Here is an 18,121-nt window from a genome sequence, read left to right on the forward strand (position 1 = left end):
TCTCAGAGGATTACTTCAACCTGGTTGCTTCTCCTCCCAGCTTATCTAATTAGAAAGTAGTGGTGGTGATAATAATATTTCTAACTCTTTGCATAAGACCTTCTGGAATTTTTAGCCGAGAAAGATACTAAAAGAATATGTTGGGGCAAAAATCCCATGGTCTGTACCAGAGGTGGTGCCCTGCAGCTGATGTGAAGCACCTGGGACCCCTAGAAGATGAAAGACACCATAAAGATGTGGGCTGAAGTGACAGTCATGCAGAATGTTGCTTTCTGTCTTCCCAGATCAGACAAACTTCACCGTGAAACCCTCTAACATATTTGAAGGGGACACAGTAAGACTGACCTGTGAGATAAATTCAACATTTGCCAATGCTACTTGGTATCACTTTGACCAGATCATCTCAACCAGCTCACGGTATTCAATAGAGACAGTTTTGGCAACCAGAAGATCAATTCTTAAAATTACCAACGTTACGACGAAGGATTCTGGTATGATTTTCCGTTGTTAAAACAGTAGATATAAATCTTTATTGTGGCTAGTTCTATAAAAAGCAAAGATGAATGATGCATTTACTAGAAGAAATGTGAAAATTACACTGCCCCTCATAATTTTCCTTTTGTTTTCATTAATGATCTATATATTGACTGGCATTGCCAGTAAGATGTGAAGTGACTGAAGTGATTGTATGTGACTGTGTGTTCTAAGTGCCAGGCTTCATTATCATACTAGAGGAGATGGTGGTGACTGCATTGCTGTGAAGCCTTCCCACCCTTTTGGTGCAGTAACTGGAGGCTGTGGTTGAATTTGTCCTTAATACCCTTGCCCCCTACACACACATGACCTAGCTAGTCAGAGCACAGAGTTACAGTTTTGCATGTTTAGGGATTTTTGAAAATCAGAAACAGGTAAACTGGGGGCATTTTTCTGGAAGGAGCTATCAGGGCAATTATTATGTGTTATCAGAGCTTGGGCTGAAGCTCCTACTCAGTTCTTGTCTTTGGAGGGTGAATTCTACGTTCAGCTTTAAAAAGGGTAGCCTGTGACCAGGTATTTGGGCACACATATGTGAGGTAGGAATAGTGGATCCAAAATTCTTTGGACTGGGGATGCCCTCAACCTAGGTGTCTCCACTCCTATGAAGTGGTCTGATCACTTTGCTATCCCAGTGGGGGAGTGTAAAAATATACAGCTGGTTTACAGCTGGGTAGGGAAACCCACATACTTAAAATATGTAGGAAATTTGGAGCTCTCATTGCCAATCGCAAAACCAAGCCTGGCTACATCCAGGAGACTCATGCCTGAGAGAGTGGCTAATAAAGAGAAAGGGACCTGGGGATCCTGGTTGATGGCAAGTTGAATGTGAGTCAGCAGTGCCTTGGCAGCCAGGAGGAACAGCCATGTCCTGAGGGGGCATCAGGCACAGCAGTGCCAGCTGGACAAGGGAGGGGATTGCCCTGCTCTGCTCTGGGTTGGGGAGGCCTCACTTCAAGTCCTGGGGGCAGTTTCGGGAACCAAAATATAAAAAAGGCATCAAGCTATTGGAGAGAGTCCAAAGGAGGCCACAAGGATGGTGAAGGGACTGAAAGGGAAGTGTATGGGAAGCAGCTGAGGTCACTTGGTCTGTTCAGCCTTGAGGACACTGAGAGGAGACCTCATTGTGGTCTTCAACTTCCTCGTGAGGGGAAACAGTGGGGCAGGTACAGATCTGTTCTCCCTGGTGACCTGGGACAGGACTCAAGGAGGTGGCATGAAGCTGAGTCAGGGGAGGTTTTGGATAACTGGGAAAAGTTTTTCACCCAGAGGGTGGTTGAGCACTGGAACAGGCTCCCCAGGGAAGTGGTAACAGCACCAAGCCTGAGAGCTCAGGAAGTGTTCGAATAATGCTCCCAGGTGCATGGTGTGATGCTTGGACTGTCCTCTGCAGGGCTGAGTTAGGCTCAATGATCCTGATGGGTCTCTTCCAACTCAGCATATTCTGTGATTCTGTGATAAATACTCTGCTCTGTTTGGCAATGCCCTCTGAGCAGCTTAAGAGCCTCCACTCCAAGGCCAGTTCTGGTGGAGTCCACCCTGGGCACCTCTCTGTCACCCATTCCATGTAGGAATATTTTTACCATGACGTACTGCTGCCAGAAGGACTATGGGCAATATACAGATCCCAAAAGCACCTACTCAGCCAGATTTGAAGTAATTTTGGTCTGAGAACATCTATCTGAAGTACCATCAACAGTGCATCCTAATATGGGTACATTTGGCACCAGGGCCTGCAGAAACCATTCTGCAGGTGACCTCAGTGTACATCTTGATCAGCAAGAAGCAGAGCCACTGCAGGGCAGGGACATGGAAAACTAGATGTGGAAGAAGCTCCTGATTCCAAAATAGAGGCAAACTCAGCCAAAACTGTTGTTTATGCTTTACAGGTTCCTATAGTTGTGTGTTCATAATGAGCAGTCCCTATCACACAGAGATACACAACGCCACAGAAACAATATCTGTCTTTCCGCTAAATGTCACTCCAAACTTCGAGGACATCGATGTCACATGTAACAGTCCTGAAGTGCAAGCAAAGGGTTTTCTGCTGTCCTGTTGCATTGACAGACACTTGAAATCGCTTAAGGTTTCCTGGAAAGTAAATGGAACAATCAACATTACAGGTAAGATTAACAAAAGATTGTCTTTCACCTGCTAAGTTTGTTCATTGCACAAAGGTCTCCTCTTAAGTGGCTGCCCCAAAGTCCTAGGATGAATACAGGCTGTTCTCCAAAGGTGTGAGTGGCAGGGGGAAGGACAGACCCTGTATGTGTTGTGCAGTGGCGTTGTGTAGTGGTTTTAAACTGTCACAAAAACAACCGCCTGGAGAAACTTGCTTTTGTGACCCCTCCTAGGAGCAGTTTCCTAAGGTGCTTATGGGTCATAGGTCTTAGACTCTTGCATACTGGGGTGTCACTTTTTAAAGATGAATAACTCTAAAGCAAAGGATTTTTCACTTCAAAGTACAGAGATATCTTCTCACTTCTTCACTGGCACAGGGGGCTTCTCATCTTTATCTCTGTTCAAACATCTTATAGGATATTACTTAGTTTATCACAAACACCTTTGCTTAAATCTACACACGAATTAAAACAATAATTTCTCTAAATGCATATCTTTCCCATGATTTAAAGGAATGACCTAAATATAGAGTTTATTTCCATGGCTCAAGTAAGAATAGAACAACTAACTCTTCAACCCTCTGTCCCAATAGTCTTTTCACTCTTGCTTTACTGACTTCATCCTGCTGTTCTTTATGTTCACTTTGTCTTTTCTTACTCTCTCAGAGAAGGGCTGAGCTCTGGAAGCTTCATGTTGCTAAGAAAGAGTTAAATCTTCTTGGAGTCTTTATTTCTCCTTCTGTGGCTCTTGGTGTTAGATGTTCAAGGCTGAGCTGATGAGGGAAGAAGAACTCACAGAAACATCAGAGATCAGAGCACCCGGGCAGTCCGGAATCACAAAAAACCAGGCTGGATCATAAATGCCTTCTCAGCCCATGCCTCAGTGTAAATCGGGGCGGACTCAGCCCGAATGGTGCCCATAGCTCTTATCAGGGGCCCAGCAGAGATCTCTCCCTGCTCTAAAAAAGTCTGAAGAAAGTAGCTGTTAAAAAACAGCAACCTCTCCTTCCTATGCCCCTTCACCTGGGAGCTGATGGAATCCGGTCAGGCCTCAGGCCAGCTCCTCCCCAAAAAGGGGGGAGCAGCAGGCCCAGCTCGATGTTACCTGTCTCTCTCTGGCCAAAGGAAGAAGAAAAAAGACCTACCTACAGGAAATCAAGGGGTTTTATATGATACTTCCCAAAGTCGCAGCTAACAATTTCAGTGGTCAGAATAGATGTCAATATTCTAACTAACTCTCTGATAGGTCTCTGTCTCTTCCAAAGCAATTCCCAGGTCCTGACCTGGAGAATTATTTTACATTCTTTTATAACTAAAAAAACCAAACTGTACTAACTCATGACAAGGTGACAGTGGGGTTTCAGGCCCCATACACAGATGCCTTAAACTGTGCCATCCAGGTTGGAAACAGCTGCCTGGACCAGCAGCCCACCAGCTTCATCCAAAAAGCTTATTTCTGCAGGGTCTAATTTTGAGAGCAAAGATGAATGCATCAGTGTGTACTGCTATCTCTGGAATCACTCTTGGGGTTCAAAGATCTCTCATGTACCACATACTGAGATTTGGCAGTTGTGAGGTACAAGCGCTGCAGTACAGATAAATATAAGCACTGTTTGCCTCTCCACCTGTAGCTGTGATAGATCACATGCCAGATGAGTCAGAGGCATCCCATAAAGCTTTCCAATATAAAGAGTTAATAAGACACCAAGTAAATGTGCTACAGAAGACCTACAAAGTAACACAAACAGAAATTCTCATAAATGTCTGTGAACCATCACCCTAAACAGTCTATTGCCCTCTTAATATTTTATGGGTATGAAGTAACTGTTTATTGTTAACTATTGGCCGTAAATGAAACTCAGCAGAAAGCAGGACAGCAAAATGAGATAAAATTTTCAAAGCCCATGCACGCAGTCGCTTCCACAGAGGACACTTAGCAGAGTGCAGCAGTGCTTGCAGGAATAGGGGATCCTGGCCTACTGCAATGGGCTGTTTAACCCCTGATTCCCTGTGGCCAGGCTTTCCGCCAGGAACGCTAAATAAACGCTTTCTGCTCTCAAAGCAGCTGCACTGTCAGCTGCAGCGTGGGACAGCTTCAGTGCTCACAGCTAAACCAGCACTCTTCCGATTTTAAGTTGAAAGACTGTCAAGTACCTCCAAAATGTTATTTCAAAATTAGACAACATTAAAATCTGAAGTGTTTACTCCTGTTTTACTTACCTTTACTCACCCTAAATATCACAGATAATGAGGTTAGGCTTAACAAGGATACTCTTCATTTTAGTTGACCCTGAGATTTCCAAGCAGCGTTGTTGTGTTCTGACTGGTTTTGGCAGGAGGAATCTCAGCACAGAGCTGAGTGCTGCAACTCTATGAGCATTGCCAGAGGAAAAGATGTGAATGAACTTCAACAGTGACGAGTTAAAGTACCATGATGTCAATTATATACAAACCCACAAGGGTTTCCATAGCTGGAGTAATTGTTGGTGCTTTCCAGAGGTATTTTTGGATATCCATAGCCCTTCAAACAATGCTTATTTCTCTCTAGGAACATCCATCTTGAGTGGAAACTGCACTGGATACCTGCTCAACATCAGTGAGTCCCTGTGCCCACCTGAGAAGTCAGGTGCAGTGACCACATACACATGTGAGCTGGAGACTGGACACGGAGCCAGGCGCACCCGAAGCATCGGAGTCACGTACCTGAGGAAAGGTGAGGGGCGAGGTCTTGTGACAGAACAACAGCTCTTTAATGCATGGATGGCCTCTGTGGCACAAAGAATTTGCAAGAAAATTATTAAAAGTAACTCTCACTAATGTGACTTTTGTCCTGTGTTGTCTCAGCCCACGTAAGAATATCTTCAAGCACAAACTCAACAGTTTCCGAGGGATACGGGTTCAATGTAACATGTGAAAGTGATGTGAGCAATTATGACATCATCAGTTGGAAAATCCAGTCTGGAAATGACACAAAAACAGTAGACTGTAATATGTGCATTGAAAATAAAAGATTCCCAGCCATCTCTGTGCTCTCAGTGAAGTCTGCCTCGCAGAACTGGACAGGTGAGTGAATATGGTCTCATTGGCTACAAGGGCAATGAAATCTCTGTACCAGTTCAATTACAGCATCCCTAGCACTGCAAATCACTGTGCAGCCTTGCCACAGTAAATTAAAAGCCCTCACAGTTAAAACTATAAGTGCTGGAGGACAGCAAGGCTTGATGTTGTGAACAGCACTGTACTTGTTCAGCATTCATGACCATGAGGAGCACTTCTGTCGACTGAGACATGGTTTTGTATCACTTCTTTTAGGCACCTACATATGCACATTCTCCCAGAAAAACCTGGAGAGTTCTGCCAATGTGACCATCAAGGTGATTTCCTTGCCCCTGAAGCAGAACATCCTGATAGACCCCATTGCAGCATCAATACAGTGCCAAGTGCCACATGCCCTCGAGTGCTGCATAAGTGTAAACACCGTGAGAGACTACAGGGTTACATTTTTCGTTCAACAAAACGAATTTCAAGTTGGTAAGACACAATAAACTTCCAGAATCATTAGTTTCACTCTGTGTCACAACCCAGTCTCTGGGTTTTTTGTTTTCAGTCAGGTCTGTGTAAACAAGTTATTGTTTTCATGACAACTCAGAAGCACTTCTGAGGGTGCAAAAAAAAAAAAAAAAAGAAATGGACTTCTTTTAGGAGGGTGAGCATGCCTGGGGAACATGGTTGGGATTAATACTGAACTGAAGTCACTGCTGTAGTGATAAATACATAATAGGTAAACTCAATATTTTGTTTGATTTGCCAGGCAGGGAGAAGTGAGCATCCTGACCCTTCTTCAGATTGGAAATTGCTGAACTCCTTTTATTTGCTTTTCTCTTCCATTCTGTCACTTTTTAAAATAGGTATAGAGAAAACATTACTTAAGAAAAACTACTAGCTCATTAAAAATGTTGAGTAACTCATTAAGAATGCAATTCAAAAAACTACTCCATTTTCTTTGAGGATACAGGGGGCACATCTTTAACAATACAAAAGCCTATGCTTCTATGTCTTCAAATTTAGGGCAATTCTGCAATTTCCCTGACATGTTTTTATATACTATAAGTTTTCAAATGAGTTGTTTTTTATATACTAGAATTTTTCGAGTGAGATACAAAACAGTTAATTTAGGGGAAGAAAAAAAAGGCAAAAAAAAAAAAAAGCAAATATTATCTACCAAAAATAACTCAGGAAACATGCAGGAGTGCAAAAACAGCAGGCTGAGGAGTAAAGCAGATGGAGACTGAGGAGGCCTTCAGTAGCTAAGAAAAAGGCAAGGATGTTGTTGGAAGAGATTGCAGCTGGACTGCTTCACCCTCAGGCACAGGCATTCTGAAAAGCAGTGGGAATGTGGCACAGATCCTGAGTTCAAAAGAACGTATAAGAACAGCAAAATGGTATCTCAGCTTAAATAAAACACCTGTGGTAAAGGCAGGAAGAGTATTCTCAAAAAATTACTTTCAAAGCAAATTTTGGTTACTGCGCAGTTAAGACAGTTTGGGGAGGATTTTTTCACACACCAGTAAATGAAAAAGTATTGATCATGCAGCAGCTGCCAGATTTTTTACAGAGGGCATAAGACAAGAGATCAGCATACAGAGAGGGAGCTTTTCACAAAGGAAAGTTGTTTTCTTTCTAATACCCATAGAAAAGAAAATTTTGCCAATGCTTTCTGCTGGTTATAGTTGACTGACCCGAAATCTGTGTTAACCTGTCTTCATCCGTCCATACAGAGAAAAAGAAAAAAGACAATTTGCTTTGCTACATGTACAATCACACGGAAAAAGAATGTAACAAAGAGAAAGAGTTTGTGGCGTATTGCAGGTTTATCAACAGCATCGGAAAGGGAGTTGACAGTGAGCATATAAGACTGCACTTGATACCTGGTAAGGAAAAAGTTACTGTTTATAGCTGTTATATGGGTCATCCCAATATCTTTGTTAAATCAGGTGCCACAAATTCATCACCAGTGACATCTAACAGGAACAGATTTTTGTTATCCAAGAACTTTTGTCTCCTTTTCTTATGGGAAATTTTTACACACAGAGGAAAATATTTGTTTTGGTGTAATTTAAAAAAAAAATAAATAGACAAGAGGTGTTGTCTTTGCTGTATTTGAGAGTGGTTCCCAATGTGTTCCAAAGCAGTGACAGTTTAGTCACTACTGCAGCCTGCACCACCCAGCTTTGTCCCGTGTTAAAATGTGGTCATGCGGCTCTCAGCTTGCACCAACAATTTAGCAAGGATCAAAGATTGTGGTGCCTGATCTGGCTCAGGAGGGCAGCCTGTGGGAGAGCATTTCCACTTTGAACACAAGAAGGGCAACCTCTGTGAGGTGCTGCAGAGACCAGGGCAGCTTCCAGTCAGCTCTGCGGGAAATATTTGGTGATTAGAATTCAGCATTGCTAAATCCAGCTTTGATGTTTAGTTCTGACAAGAGTTTGGATATTTCAGCTCTTTTATTCTAAATTGGAAAGGAAGAAATGTTGGAAATCCCCCTGATGAAGGATTTTCTTTATTCCACAGCAGTGGTACCTACAGTTCAATCACTATATCTGCCAGATTTCACTCTCTTAGGCAATAAATATGCAGATACTTTAATTACTTTAATCACTTTAATCAGCAGATGCTTACTGATATGACTGAGGCAATCAAAGACAATTAGCAACACTCACTGTTCATCAAAAAGGTGTTGAGGCCTCACTATCAAGGTCTTAATGAATTTCCTGTTAGTGCTACAGCAGTATTGAGTACTTTAGCAGAATAAACTTTTTATGAATTATTGTTCATTTAATGGTCAATATAATCCCACTACAGCTCTAACTAATCTTGTAATGTAACAGATAAATCTAAGTCTTTGGGTGCTGGTTTGTTGATTTGATTCAGCACTCAAAAATCAGAGCTTTATTAGATTTCCTTTTTGATTTCCTGATTCATAAAGATTTGGAATGTGAGACATACATCCTGAAAGATCCTCATTAATGAAGACAGTAAACTCAAATCCTAATTTAAAGATCTTTGAACAGATCACAGGTTTTGTGGGGATAATTCAATCATCTCCCTGCTTCTTATTTTATATCTCTGTCTCCTCTCTGCACAGAAAAGAAAATGTCCTGCTCGGACAAATTGGGTATTGGAACAGAAGGGTCCATTTTAATAAAGCCATGCTGTGATGTAAAAAATCCAAATGGTTTTACTCGAGGCAGTATAACTTACCGGTGCATCAACAGCTCATGGAAGGTTGCAAGGAATGACTGCCTGTCTGGACCAATAAATGACCTGCTGAGTAGTGCTGAGGTAACACTCATGGGTTTGTGGAGGTTTGGGTGGGGAGGTGGGTGGGGAGAAAGAGCAAAAATGTTGGTTGCATGATTTCTGCTTATCATAATCTAAAACACATGAAGCATTTAAATGATTCTGTTAAAAGCTATGAAGAATGTTTGGCTCTATTTACACCAGGCAGTGAAAGAGCCAAGGTCCCTCCTGGGGCCCAGAGGGCCTGAGGCACTGCACGGATAATGTCCACACACATGAATGCTCTGTCTCCCAGGCAAGGTGACCTTGTCCGTGGCATCCATAAGGAGCAGTTGCTGGCCTGGAGCATTCCCTGAGCTGTGCTCAGGCACAAGCCCAGAGTATGTTACAGTGCACACCAGCAGTGAGGCTGTAGGAACAGCTCCGGGCCACTGCCCAGCCTCATCCTCAGGCCCTTCCTACAGTGCCCACACTCTTGGCCACTGCACTTGACAGATGGGTGCCAGGCCTTGGTTTTCAGCTTTGGTATCATCCCACAGTGCTCTTCCCACCCACAAACCATCCGCAGTCACCTTTCTCTCAGTGAGGTTAGAGGATTTCACACATGCGATGTGCTGTTATCTTCTGTTACAGTCCTTGGCCAACAGCCCCGACGCAAAAGCACAACTACCCTTCTACCTTCAACAGCTTAATGAACAGACAAAAAATGAGCAAACCACAATAAACAATTCTTCAGCAAACCTAGGTGCAATTGTTACCATCCTGGGTACGATCTCCTCTATCCCAGTAGAGGCAGAGAAGGCCAATATGGAGGTAAGGTTTTATTTTAAGTCTTATCTACACCTACCAAGCCCTTTGGCCCCTTTTGTCACAGCGGATGATGTTCTCCTTGAAAAAGTTTCACACTTACTTAGGATCAAGATCAGGAAAGTGTTAAGTGAATGAGATGAAGTGACAGCAAAGATACAGAGGAGTTTAAGAAAACTCAAAATTATGAGGACAAGGAGTCTATGCATGAAAAAGAAACTGCTGTAAACTTAGAAAGCAGAAATATTCTAGGAACAGATGGATATCTCCAGCATTCTAAGACAGGAAAGGACAAGGGATGATGGATAAAAAATTGGGCATGGGCCAGCAACATGCTCTTGCAGCCCAGACACCCAAACATGTCCTGGGCTGCTTAACAAGGAGTGTGACCAGCAGGTTGAGAGAGGTGATTCTGTCCCTTTACTCTGCTCTGGTGAGACCCCACCTGGGGCACTCCATCCACCTTTGGATTCCCCAGCACAAGAAGGGTGTGGACATGATGGAGTGGGTCCAAAGGAGGGTCACAGAAATGGTCAGAGGGCTGAAGCAGGTATCCTATGAGGACAGCCTGAAAGAGTTGGGGTTGTCCAGCCTTGAAAAGAGAAGGCTCTGGGAAAAAATTATTGCAGCTTTTTAATACTTAAAGGGGACTTATTAGAAGACTTTTTATCAGGGCCTGTAGTGACAGAACAAGGAATAATGGTTTAAACTGAAAGGGGGCATGTTTAGATTATGTATTGGGAATAATTTTTTTGCTGTGAGGGCAGTAAGGCACTGGAATAGATTTACCAGAGAAGTTGTAGATGCCTCAAACCCTGGAAGTGTTCAAAATCAAACTGGATGTCCCTTCACCCTGGAACGGAGGTCAGAGTGGATGACCTTTAAATGTCAAAACCATTCTGTGATTCTATGATTCCATGAGTACAAATAGGAATAGAAAAAAAAAAGCTGAAATAGGAATAGGGAGAGTAAATTCCAAGAACCGTGATCAAGCAAGGAAAATAAGCCAGATGTAACAAAAAATTAATAACAAAAGAAACCTTAGACCTAATTGAAACCTTGATTGTGAAGTACAGAGGAAAAGCACTACTCTTCTGAACAGAAAAGTACAAAAAAGGCTTGATGATTTGTACATAGAGAGCCCTACATGAGAACACCAAGAAATCAAAGACAGCATGAATAATGAGAAAGAAAGGAAAGAAGGCTGGAGATGCAAAAATACCAAATAATATATTAAAAAAATAGTCACATAGCTCTGCTTTTGGAAACCTTAACTTGCAGAATATGCAGAGGGTTAACAACTGAAGACTTCACATGGAGTGAGCAAAATAAGAAAATGCTAGACTTTTTCAAAAGGCACTTCTAGGACTACACATATATTACCATCAGAAACAACAATTAATTGTATGGGATTTCAGTAACTGCATTATTCTGTTGTTGTTCCAGAATTTCCTATTCACAGTGGACTTAATTGTTAATGATTCCACAACTGGAGTTTGGGAAGACCTGAATAAAGAGGAGACACAACAAAGTTCTTTGTTACTGCAGTCAGTAGAAAATTTTTCCCGGAGCCTCCAACCAGTTAATAACACCATTCCTTTTATCAAGGGAAACACCGTTCAGCTCCAAGGGATAGTTGTCAAGGAGAATAACAACACAGATTATAACAAGGACTTCAACAGTACAGAAAACCTCTCAGTCAAGGTGCTCATTAGTGAAACTGAAATCCAGACTCTAACCCAAAATTCAACCATTGTCAGTGTGATGTACTCAAGACTTGGACATATTTTGCCCCGGAATACATTTAAACATGTGAATGGTTTATTGCTATCAACAACTTTGAGCAGCAACAGAAGCCAGAATTTTGATGTTAATATGACATTTGCAAAGAAAGACTTGTCTCTAAAGATGCCCGAGTGTGTCTTTTGGAATTTCACGCTCAACAATGGCAGGGGGGACTGGGATACTCATGGCTGCACACCCACAGAGTCAGGAAATTATGTAATTTGCTCCTGCAATCACTTGACATCATTCTCCATCCTGATGTCACCTGATAGATCTCCTGAGCCAATCTTTGAAGATTATATTTCCTATATTGGCCTGGCCATTTCAATCGTGAGCTTGGTGGTCTGCATCATAATTGAATCCTTGGTCTGGAAGTACGTGACAAACAACACAACCTCCTACATGCGCCACGTCTGTATTCTCAACATTGCTACATCCCTGCTGATTGCTGACGTTTGGTTCATTGTCACTGCCTCCATCACTGATCAAAATCAGCAGATGAGCAGAGACATCTGTGTCATGGCCACCTTCTTCATCCATTTTTTCTACCTGTGTGTCTTTTTCTGGATGCTGAGCCTGGGTCTCATCCTTTTCTACAGGCTGGTGTTCATCTTACACAACACGAGTAAGACAACTCAGAAGGCAGTGGCATTCTGCCTGGGATACGTGTGCCCCTTTGTCATTGCAGTCACCACCATTGCTGTCACGCTGCCAAAGAACGGTTACACGAGAAAGGATATCTGCTGGCTCAACTGGAAGGACAGCAAAGCTCTCCTGGCCTTTGTCATACCTGCCTTGATCATTGTGGCCACGAACTTGTTCATCGCCGCAGTTGTTATAATAAAAATACTGAGGCCAACTATTGGGGATAGGTCAAGTGGGCAGGAGAGGAAATCTCTGTTTCAGATTGGCAAAAGCGTGGCTATCCTGACACCACTGTTAGGCCTCACATGGGGTTTCGGCCTTGCCACCATCATCAAAAACAGTCATCAAGCTTTCCACATCCTCTTTAGTCTGCTCAATGCTTTGCAGGTGAGTTGCACATATTCTTGTTTCCTCTATCATGATTTAACACAGAGACATTATTGCAGTGCTGTGCTTGGCAGGGCGTAAGAACAGCAGGGAAAAGCTTAAATTTGCCTTACACATCCTTATTCCAAAAAGGCTCATTGGAAAACCCACTCCAGGAGTTCAGCACTATTTCATATTCTCACCTTAGCAGATGTGCCATGTAGATAAAACTGACCTACAGATAACTTCCTACTATGCCAGTAGTTTTGGGATCAACTTCACTGCTGAAGACCAGGAAAAGAGCCCTGTTATGTTCAGGTGGGCAAACTTGAACATCCCTGTTTCCATTTATGGTCCAGCTGGAGGAACCATGTTATGCTTTTGTGAGTTCTAGTATAAACCATAAGAAAGTCACCAAAATCAGCTGAGAAATACTAATGATAAAGAGAAGAACTGACGAAAACACACATGATCAAGAGTTTTCAGTCAGGATGACTTTTGCAACATATTTAGGTGGTCAGTAGGATCCCAATACAAGGAGATTTCTTAAGGACAGAATAGTTATGTGTACTCTCTCTTTAAAGAAAATTCTTAAGATTTGCCATTGTTAAGAGTGGCATCAAAACTGTGTTCTTCAAACCAAACTCACTGGCCTTTTTCTTAGAACCTACTGCTTTGCCTGGAGAACATAGGTAGGACATATCTTCCATACATAAACATCCCTTCTTCCAAATACATTTAGTGCTACCAAACTATCTGTGTCAGTTTGTAGACCAGATCAACACAGAATTTAAATAGACCAGGCCTGAGGAACTGCCAAATGAGCAGTCCACTATGTAGTATGCAGTTAGAAAAACGTCCTCTATCAAAGAGTTCAAAGTTTAAATAGCACTATGGACAATGTTGGGGATACTTATGAGATATTGCAATTAAAGATTGGCATCATCAAAATGCATGTAATTATCTGTCTCCTAGGGATTATTCATTTTGGTGTTTGGGACTCTCTGGGATAAGAAGGTAAGGATTCCAACTATTTCTTACATTATATCAAAATACTGTTGGAATTTGAACAAAATTTATGTATTTACTGATTGACTATTTTTTTTTTTTAACAAATAGATACAAGAAGCCCTGCTGAAGAGGAATTCATCATCCAAATGGAGTTCACAGCAATCAAAGGTTAGGACCTTGACCAAAGAATGTGTTTCAGTTACTGCTGCATAGTCTAACATTGTCCAGGGCACTTGAAAGTCTAGATCATTGATTAGAAAAGTCAGAGAAGACACTAACAACACAAATATGATTATATCACCTTTTTCAAAGTTCATTATTTTCACTATAATTGAAAAAAAAATGAGAAGGCAATTAGTGGACATTTCCATTAAATTCCACAAGAAAGAAACTAGAAAATATAACTAAAACTGTTAGTTAGAAAACAGAAAAAAAAAAATTTGGCACTATTATTTATTCACAACCTAAGAGAAATGCAAGGGAGAGCTCTTGGGCAATTATTGTTTCAACTTACACTTCTGCATTTATAACACCTTACCAAAAAATGCCAGGATGTGTAAGAAACTCAGAATGGTTTGGGTTGAAAGAGACCTTCAAGATCATCTAGTTCCAACACCAACCTCCTGCTCTTCCCAAGCTTTCAATGGTGCTGCCATCACCTTTATATGACAATAAAGCTTGATTTTATATTGGTATCTGAACAGGGTTTATTCAGAAGAGCCTGTACAGGTATTGCTAAAGAACTAGGAAACCGTCTTAAAAGCAAGGATAATTAAGAAGATGAGAACACAGGCTAAAAGGAATTAAGGAGTCCATTAAGGTTGAACTGTCAGTTCAGAAGAGCAGCATTGGATCAAATCACTCCAGTTTCCACAGGAATTGCTGAAGTTGGAAAGTACCCTCAGAGATCATCTTGCACCACATTCCCATCAGAGCATGGTCAGCTAGAGCTCAGAGCTGTGTCCAGCTGGGTTTCAGTAGCTCCAAGGATGAACACACCACAATCTCCATGTGCAGCCTTTCCCTGTGTTTGACCACACTCACAATGAAAAAGTTTCATCTCAAGTGGGATTTCCTGTATTGCTATTTGTTCTTAAAGCCTCTTTTCCTTCCACTGGGCACCAAGGAGAAAAGCCTGCCTCTGTCTTTACTCTGTCCTAGCCAGACAACTCTCAGTATGTCCTGGCATTGGGTTTGTTCCTCCCCAGGGACAGGAGGACTTTGAACTTCCCTTTGCTGAACTTCATAAGATTCCTGTCATTCCATTTCTCCAGCCTTTTGAGGTCAGAGATTGAGCAAATAAAGCAAAATCAAAGTCTTTGATTAAGTTTTTTATATGTGATTCATTTACCTTCTTTCTCTACCCCCTTATGATATAGGTGACAATAAACAACACTGCCTAATTTCCCCCACCAAAGTACAACTAACTAGTGAAGAAGGACTGAACAGAAAAAGATGTATTTTTCGTACCTTTTTAAAAATACATCTTTGTAGGAATCCCGTTAAGTTCTCGAACCACTCCAGAACCAAAAAAGAAACCTCATTTTAGCAGCAGGAAGTTTCTTCCTTCCTTCCTTCTCATCGGGACTGCAGAGAGTTGTGTTCCAATGCCCTCTAGCGTATCAAGTTAAATTTGCTCAGATTATCTCAGGCTGTTGTCTTGTCAATTCTCATTCACATAAATCTTAGCTTTTGTGGCTACCTTAATGGCCATACAGGCACAGATAAGAAAACAGGATCTCATACTGCCTGTTAGGACAGGCTCTGGAGCTTAAGCCATCTCCCCTGACCAAGAGTTAGAGACAAGCAGTTTGTGCTTTGTAGTTTCTTTTAAAGTTGATCTTCTTTATCACCACCATAAACGTGCAAATATGTGAACTTGATACCTCACAAACATCTAGCTTCACCTGTGGATTGTTTGCTCATACTACTGAAACAAAGTTTATTGGAACCTTTTTTTTTTTCCTCCTTAAAATGGGGCTACAAAACTCTTTTGACAAAAAGCACTTTTCTTCCTTTCAGTCATCCTCTCTGATCCTGGTGACACCAATGCTTGCTATGAGCTACCCATTTTCAAGAACCTTTAACAACTTATGTGGGAAAACAGGTATGTGACAACAGATCTCCCTTACTGAAGCGCAAATAAGGTTTGGCCTTCATTCTTGCTCTCAGGATCTGTCTGTCCTGATATCCATCAATCTATTTGTCTCTCCATGCATCTGTAGATGGTTTTTAATCTTCTAATGCAAAGGAACTGTAACAAGTCAATTGTAGCATAATGCTAGCAGCAAAATTGTCTATCTCTAAAACAATTATTGGATGTTTCACCAATTCTATACTCCACTAAGCGAGCTGTGTTTTGAGCTTATTGAGATGAGAGCACAGTTAATCCCTTATTCATGTGCTCTTCACCACCTTGGAACTGTATTTCTTCAAAGGTTCTCTGGCTGTCATTTTGTGGACATTACCATTTCAGTTATGACTTTATCTTGCAAAAAGCATTTCTGGAAATAAAAATTAATTTCTAAGTGCCCAATCTTTGTATGCACACATTGTTCAGAGAAGATAGTGACACTCGGGTCTTAGCTTAGAGCTGGGATTCATCTCAGGAGCCTGTGGATGTGTTGTGCTCTGGATGTGTCCCCATGCTCCAGGAGAAGCACTAAGTGCCTCCATTTGAGTGAGAAAACCATTGCCCTGTGGCATTGTTGGCAATTCAAGATGACACATCCTGGCTGTGCCACCAAACACGCCGAGTTCTGTGGTTGCTGGTATTGCTGTAATCCAGGTAATGCCAGGGCTGCAGGGCAAGGCAGAGCCACCTCAGCCACCAGCACAGGTGTCACTGTCCTTACTTTGCAGCGACAACGTCCCAGGCTTTCTGTCCTTGTCTAACCCCTGTGCTTTGTTTTGCAGGCAAATACAGAGTATCTTCTTCAGAGCCATCCACCTCTTCCACTGAAAATACTTCCAAGGCATATTCCTTGCTTAACTGAAGCATTGCCAATACTAAACTGTGGCAATCTGAAAGGACCTCTTCCAAGACACACAAAAGAAGTACATTGGGAGTCACCAGGACTTCTGGTGGACTGCTTCATTTTGACTAAACTGCGCCTTGGTGAATTCTTCTGGAATAATCATTTCTGGTTAATGTGTAAGGCAGAGAAGCTGAGAGAGGTGGAATTTTCCAAGGTCTGCCAGTCCTAGAAGAGATGAAAAGGATTTGATGGCCTTGTGTGCAAGAAAGGACATTGAAAGTGAAGAATTCTCAGCCCTTAAGTGGATGCTTAGCACTAAGCAGTACTGAGACATGAACTGCAGTGCTTCACACAGTTGTTGTCCAGTGGATTTGGTATTTCCCCTGTCCACTCTCTGAATGATCCCAAAGACCTGTGTAGATACACAAGTACCTCACAGCTTCTCTCCCACCTTCGCCCTCCTATTAGAGTCTGGAAAGGCCATAGTGGTTTCCACTTCCTATTTAAGACTTTCTGGAACCAAAAATTCCCAACTGAGAAGGCCCATTTCAGATCTTCACTTTTGACTTACATAAAATGAAGACCATGATGATTCCTGCGTGGTCTTCTTTCAGATGGAAAGACTGTAAGCTCCATGTGGCACTTTTTTGAAGAAAAAGAATCTTTATGCCCTTAACAATGTTTTTCTTTCCCTTGATATGTAATGTGGTAAGACAGAGATGGTTGCTGCCCTCTGCCACAGAGGGGACTGCATTTATTTAATGCATAGTAGTGTTACGAATGCAAGGATGCCTCGTGTAAAGTCTGTACGTTTGGGTCTTCTCTCAGAGGAGAAACACACTTGAAGGACTCAGAGAATAAGCTCTGTAGAGAATATAAATCACCATGTGCCAGGCAGGATGAATGGTTTTATATAAATTATTGCTCTAATACTACACTTGTGGAACTGTTTATTTCAAGCCTGTACACCTTTAAAGACAGGAGTCCTGTCTTGAAAAGAACCCAAAAAGTATTGATAATGCACACAAATGTTACAAAATTTAATGTACAATATAGTAGAATAGTGAAGATTTAGATTTGAGGTTAATATCAAATACTGCTGCCAGGTCGTACAGTTCCATTTGATTGTCAGGGAATCAGGCCTGTGTTTGCCAGTGGTGAACCTGTTCCTGGAACTTTGGGATGAATCAGGATGGAAAACTGTTCTCTACAGTTAGAAGCACTTCTGATGGTTTGGTATGGGCAAGAGTTTATGAATTCTGTGCAACAGCTAATTAGAGTAAGTAAATCAGCACAGCCCCAGGGAAAGTGAGTGATGATGCACTGACTTACATAAATATCTGTACCCTTTAAAATTCTTGAACAATTTTTGTAGGAACATTTCCAGAATCTTAATATATGTGTTTTGGTATGATTTTTAACAGTGTTTTGAGAGATTCAACCAGTTATTTAATCTAAGTTTGAACCGCAGCTGAGAGTAAATACATAGGCTTTCAGCACTGCTGCTTGCTATGGGATGAAGAAACAAAACCTTCAAAACACAAAAAACACATAAGAAAGGCAGTGTACAAATTT

General features: G+C 41.8%; 1 protein-coding gene across 2 annotated transcripts in view; it reads left to right on the forward strand.

Annotated features, from left to right (window-relative positions):
- The window catches only part of ADGRF5 (adhesion G protein-coupled receptor F5), a 44,633-nt gene extending 26,683 nt beyond the window's left edge, over positions 1-17,950 (forward strand). Inside the window, exons 10-22 of one of the 2 annotated variants that reach the window (XM_040059376.2) lie at positions 285-491; positions 2,424-2,657; positions 5,203-5,367; positions 5,499-5,717; positions 5,967-6,185; positions 7,433-7,585; positions 8,800-8,996; positions 9,588-9,767; positions 11,208-12,578; positions 13,533-13,574; positions 13,677-13,736; positions 15,591-15,675; positions 16,485-17,950. In XM_040059376.2, the coding sequence (XP_039915310.1) occupies positions 285-491; positions 2,424-2,657; positions 5,203-5,367; positions 5,499-5,717; positions 5,967-6,185; positions 7,433-7,585; positions 8,800-8,996; positions 9,588-9,767; positions 11,208-12,578; positions 13,533-13,574; positions 13,677-13,736; positions 15,591-15,675; positions 16,485-16,564 (3,212 nt within the window). In that variant the 3' untranslated portion in view covers positions 16,565-17,950. The remainder of the gene's footprint in view (positions 1-284; positions 492-2,423; positions 2,658-5,202; positions 5,368-5,498; positions 5,718-5,966; positions 6,186-7,432; positions 7,586-8,799; positions 8,997-9,587; positions 9,768-11,207; positions 12,579-13,532; positions 13,575-13,676; positions 13,737-15,590; positions 15,676-16,484) is intronic. The other variant, XM_058419936.1, reaches the window with a different exon arrangement.
- Positions 17,951-18,121: the final 171 nt, after the last annotated feature.

This window comes from Hirundo rustica, chromosome 3 (assembly GCF_015227805.2).
Source record: "Hirundo rustica isolate bHirRus1 chromosome 3, bHirRus1.pri.v3, whole genome shotgun sequence".
Lineage (NCBI taxonomy): Eukaryota > Metazoa > Chordata > Aves > Passeriformes > Hirundinidae > Hirundo > Hirundo rustica.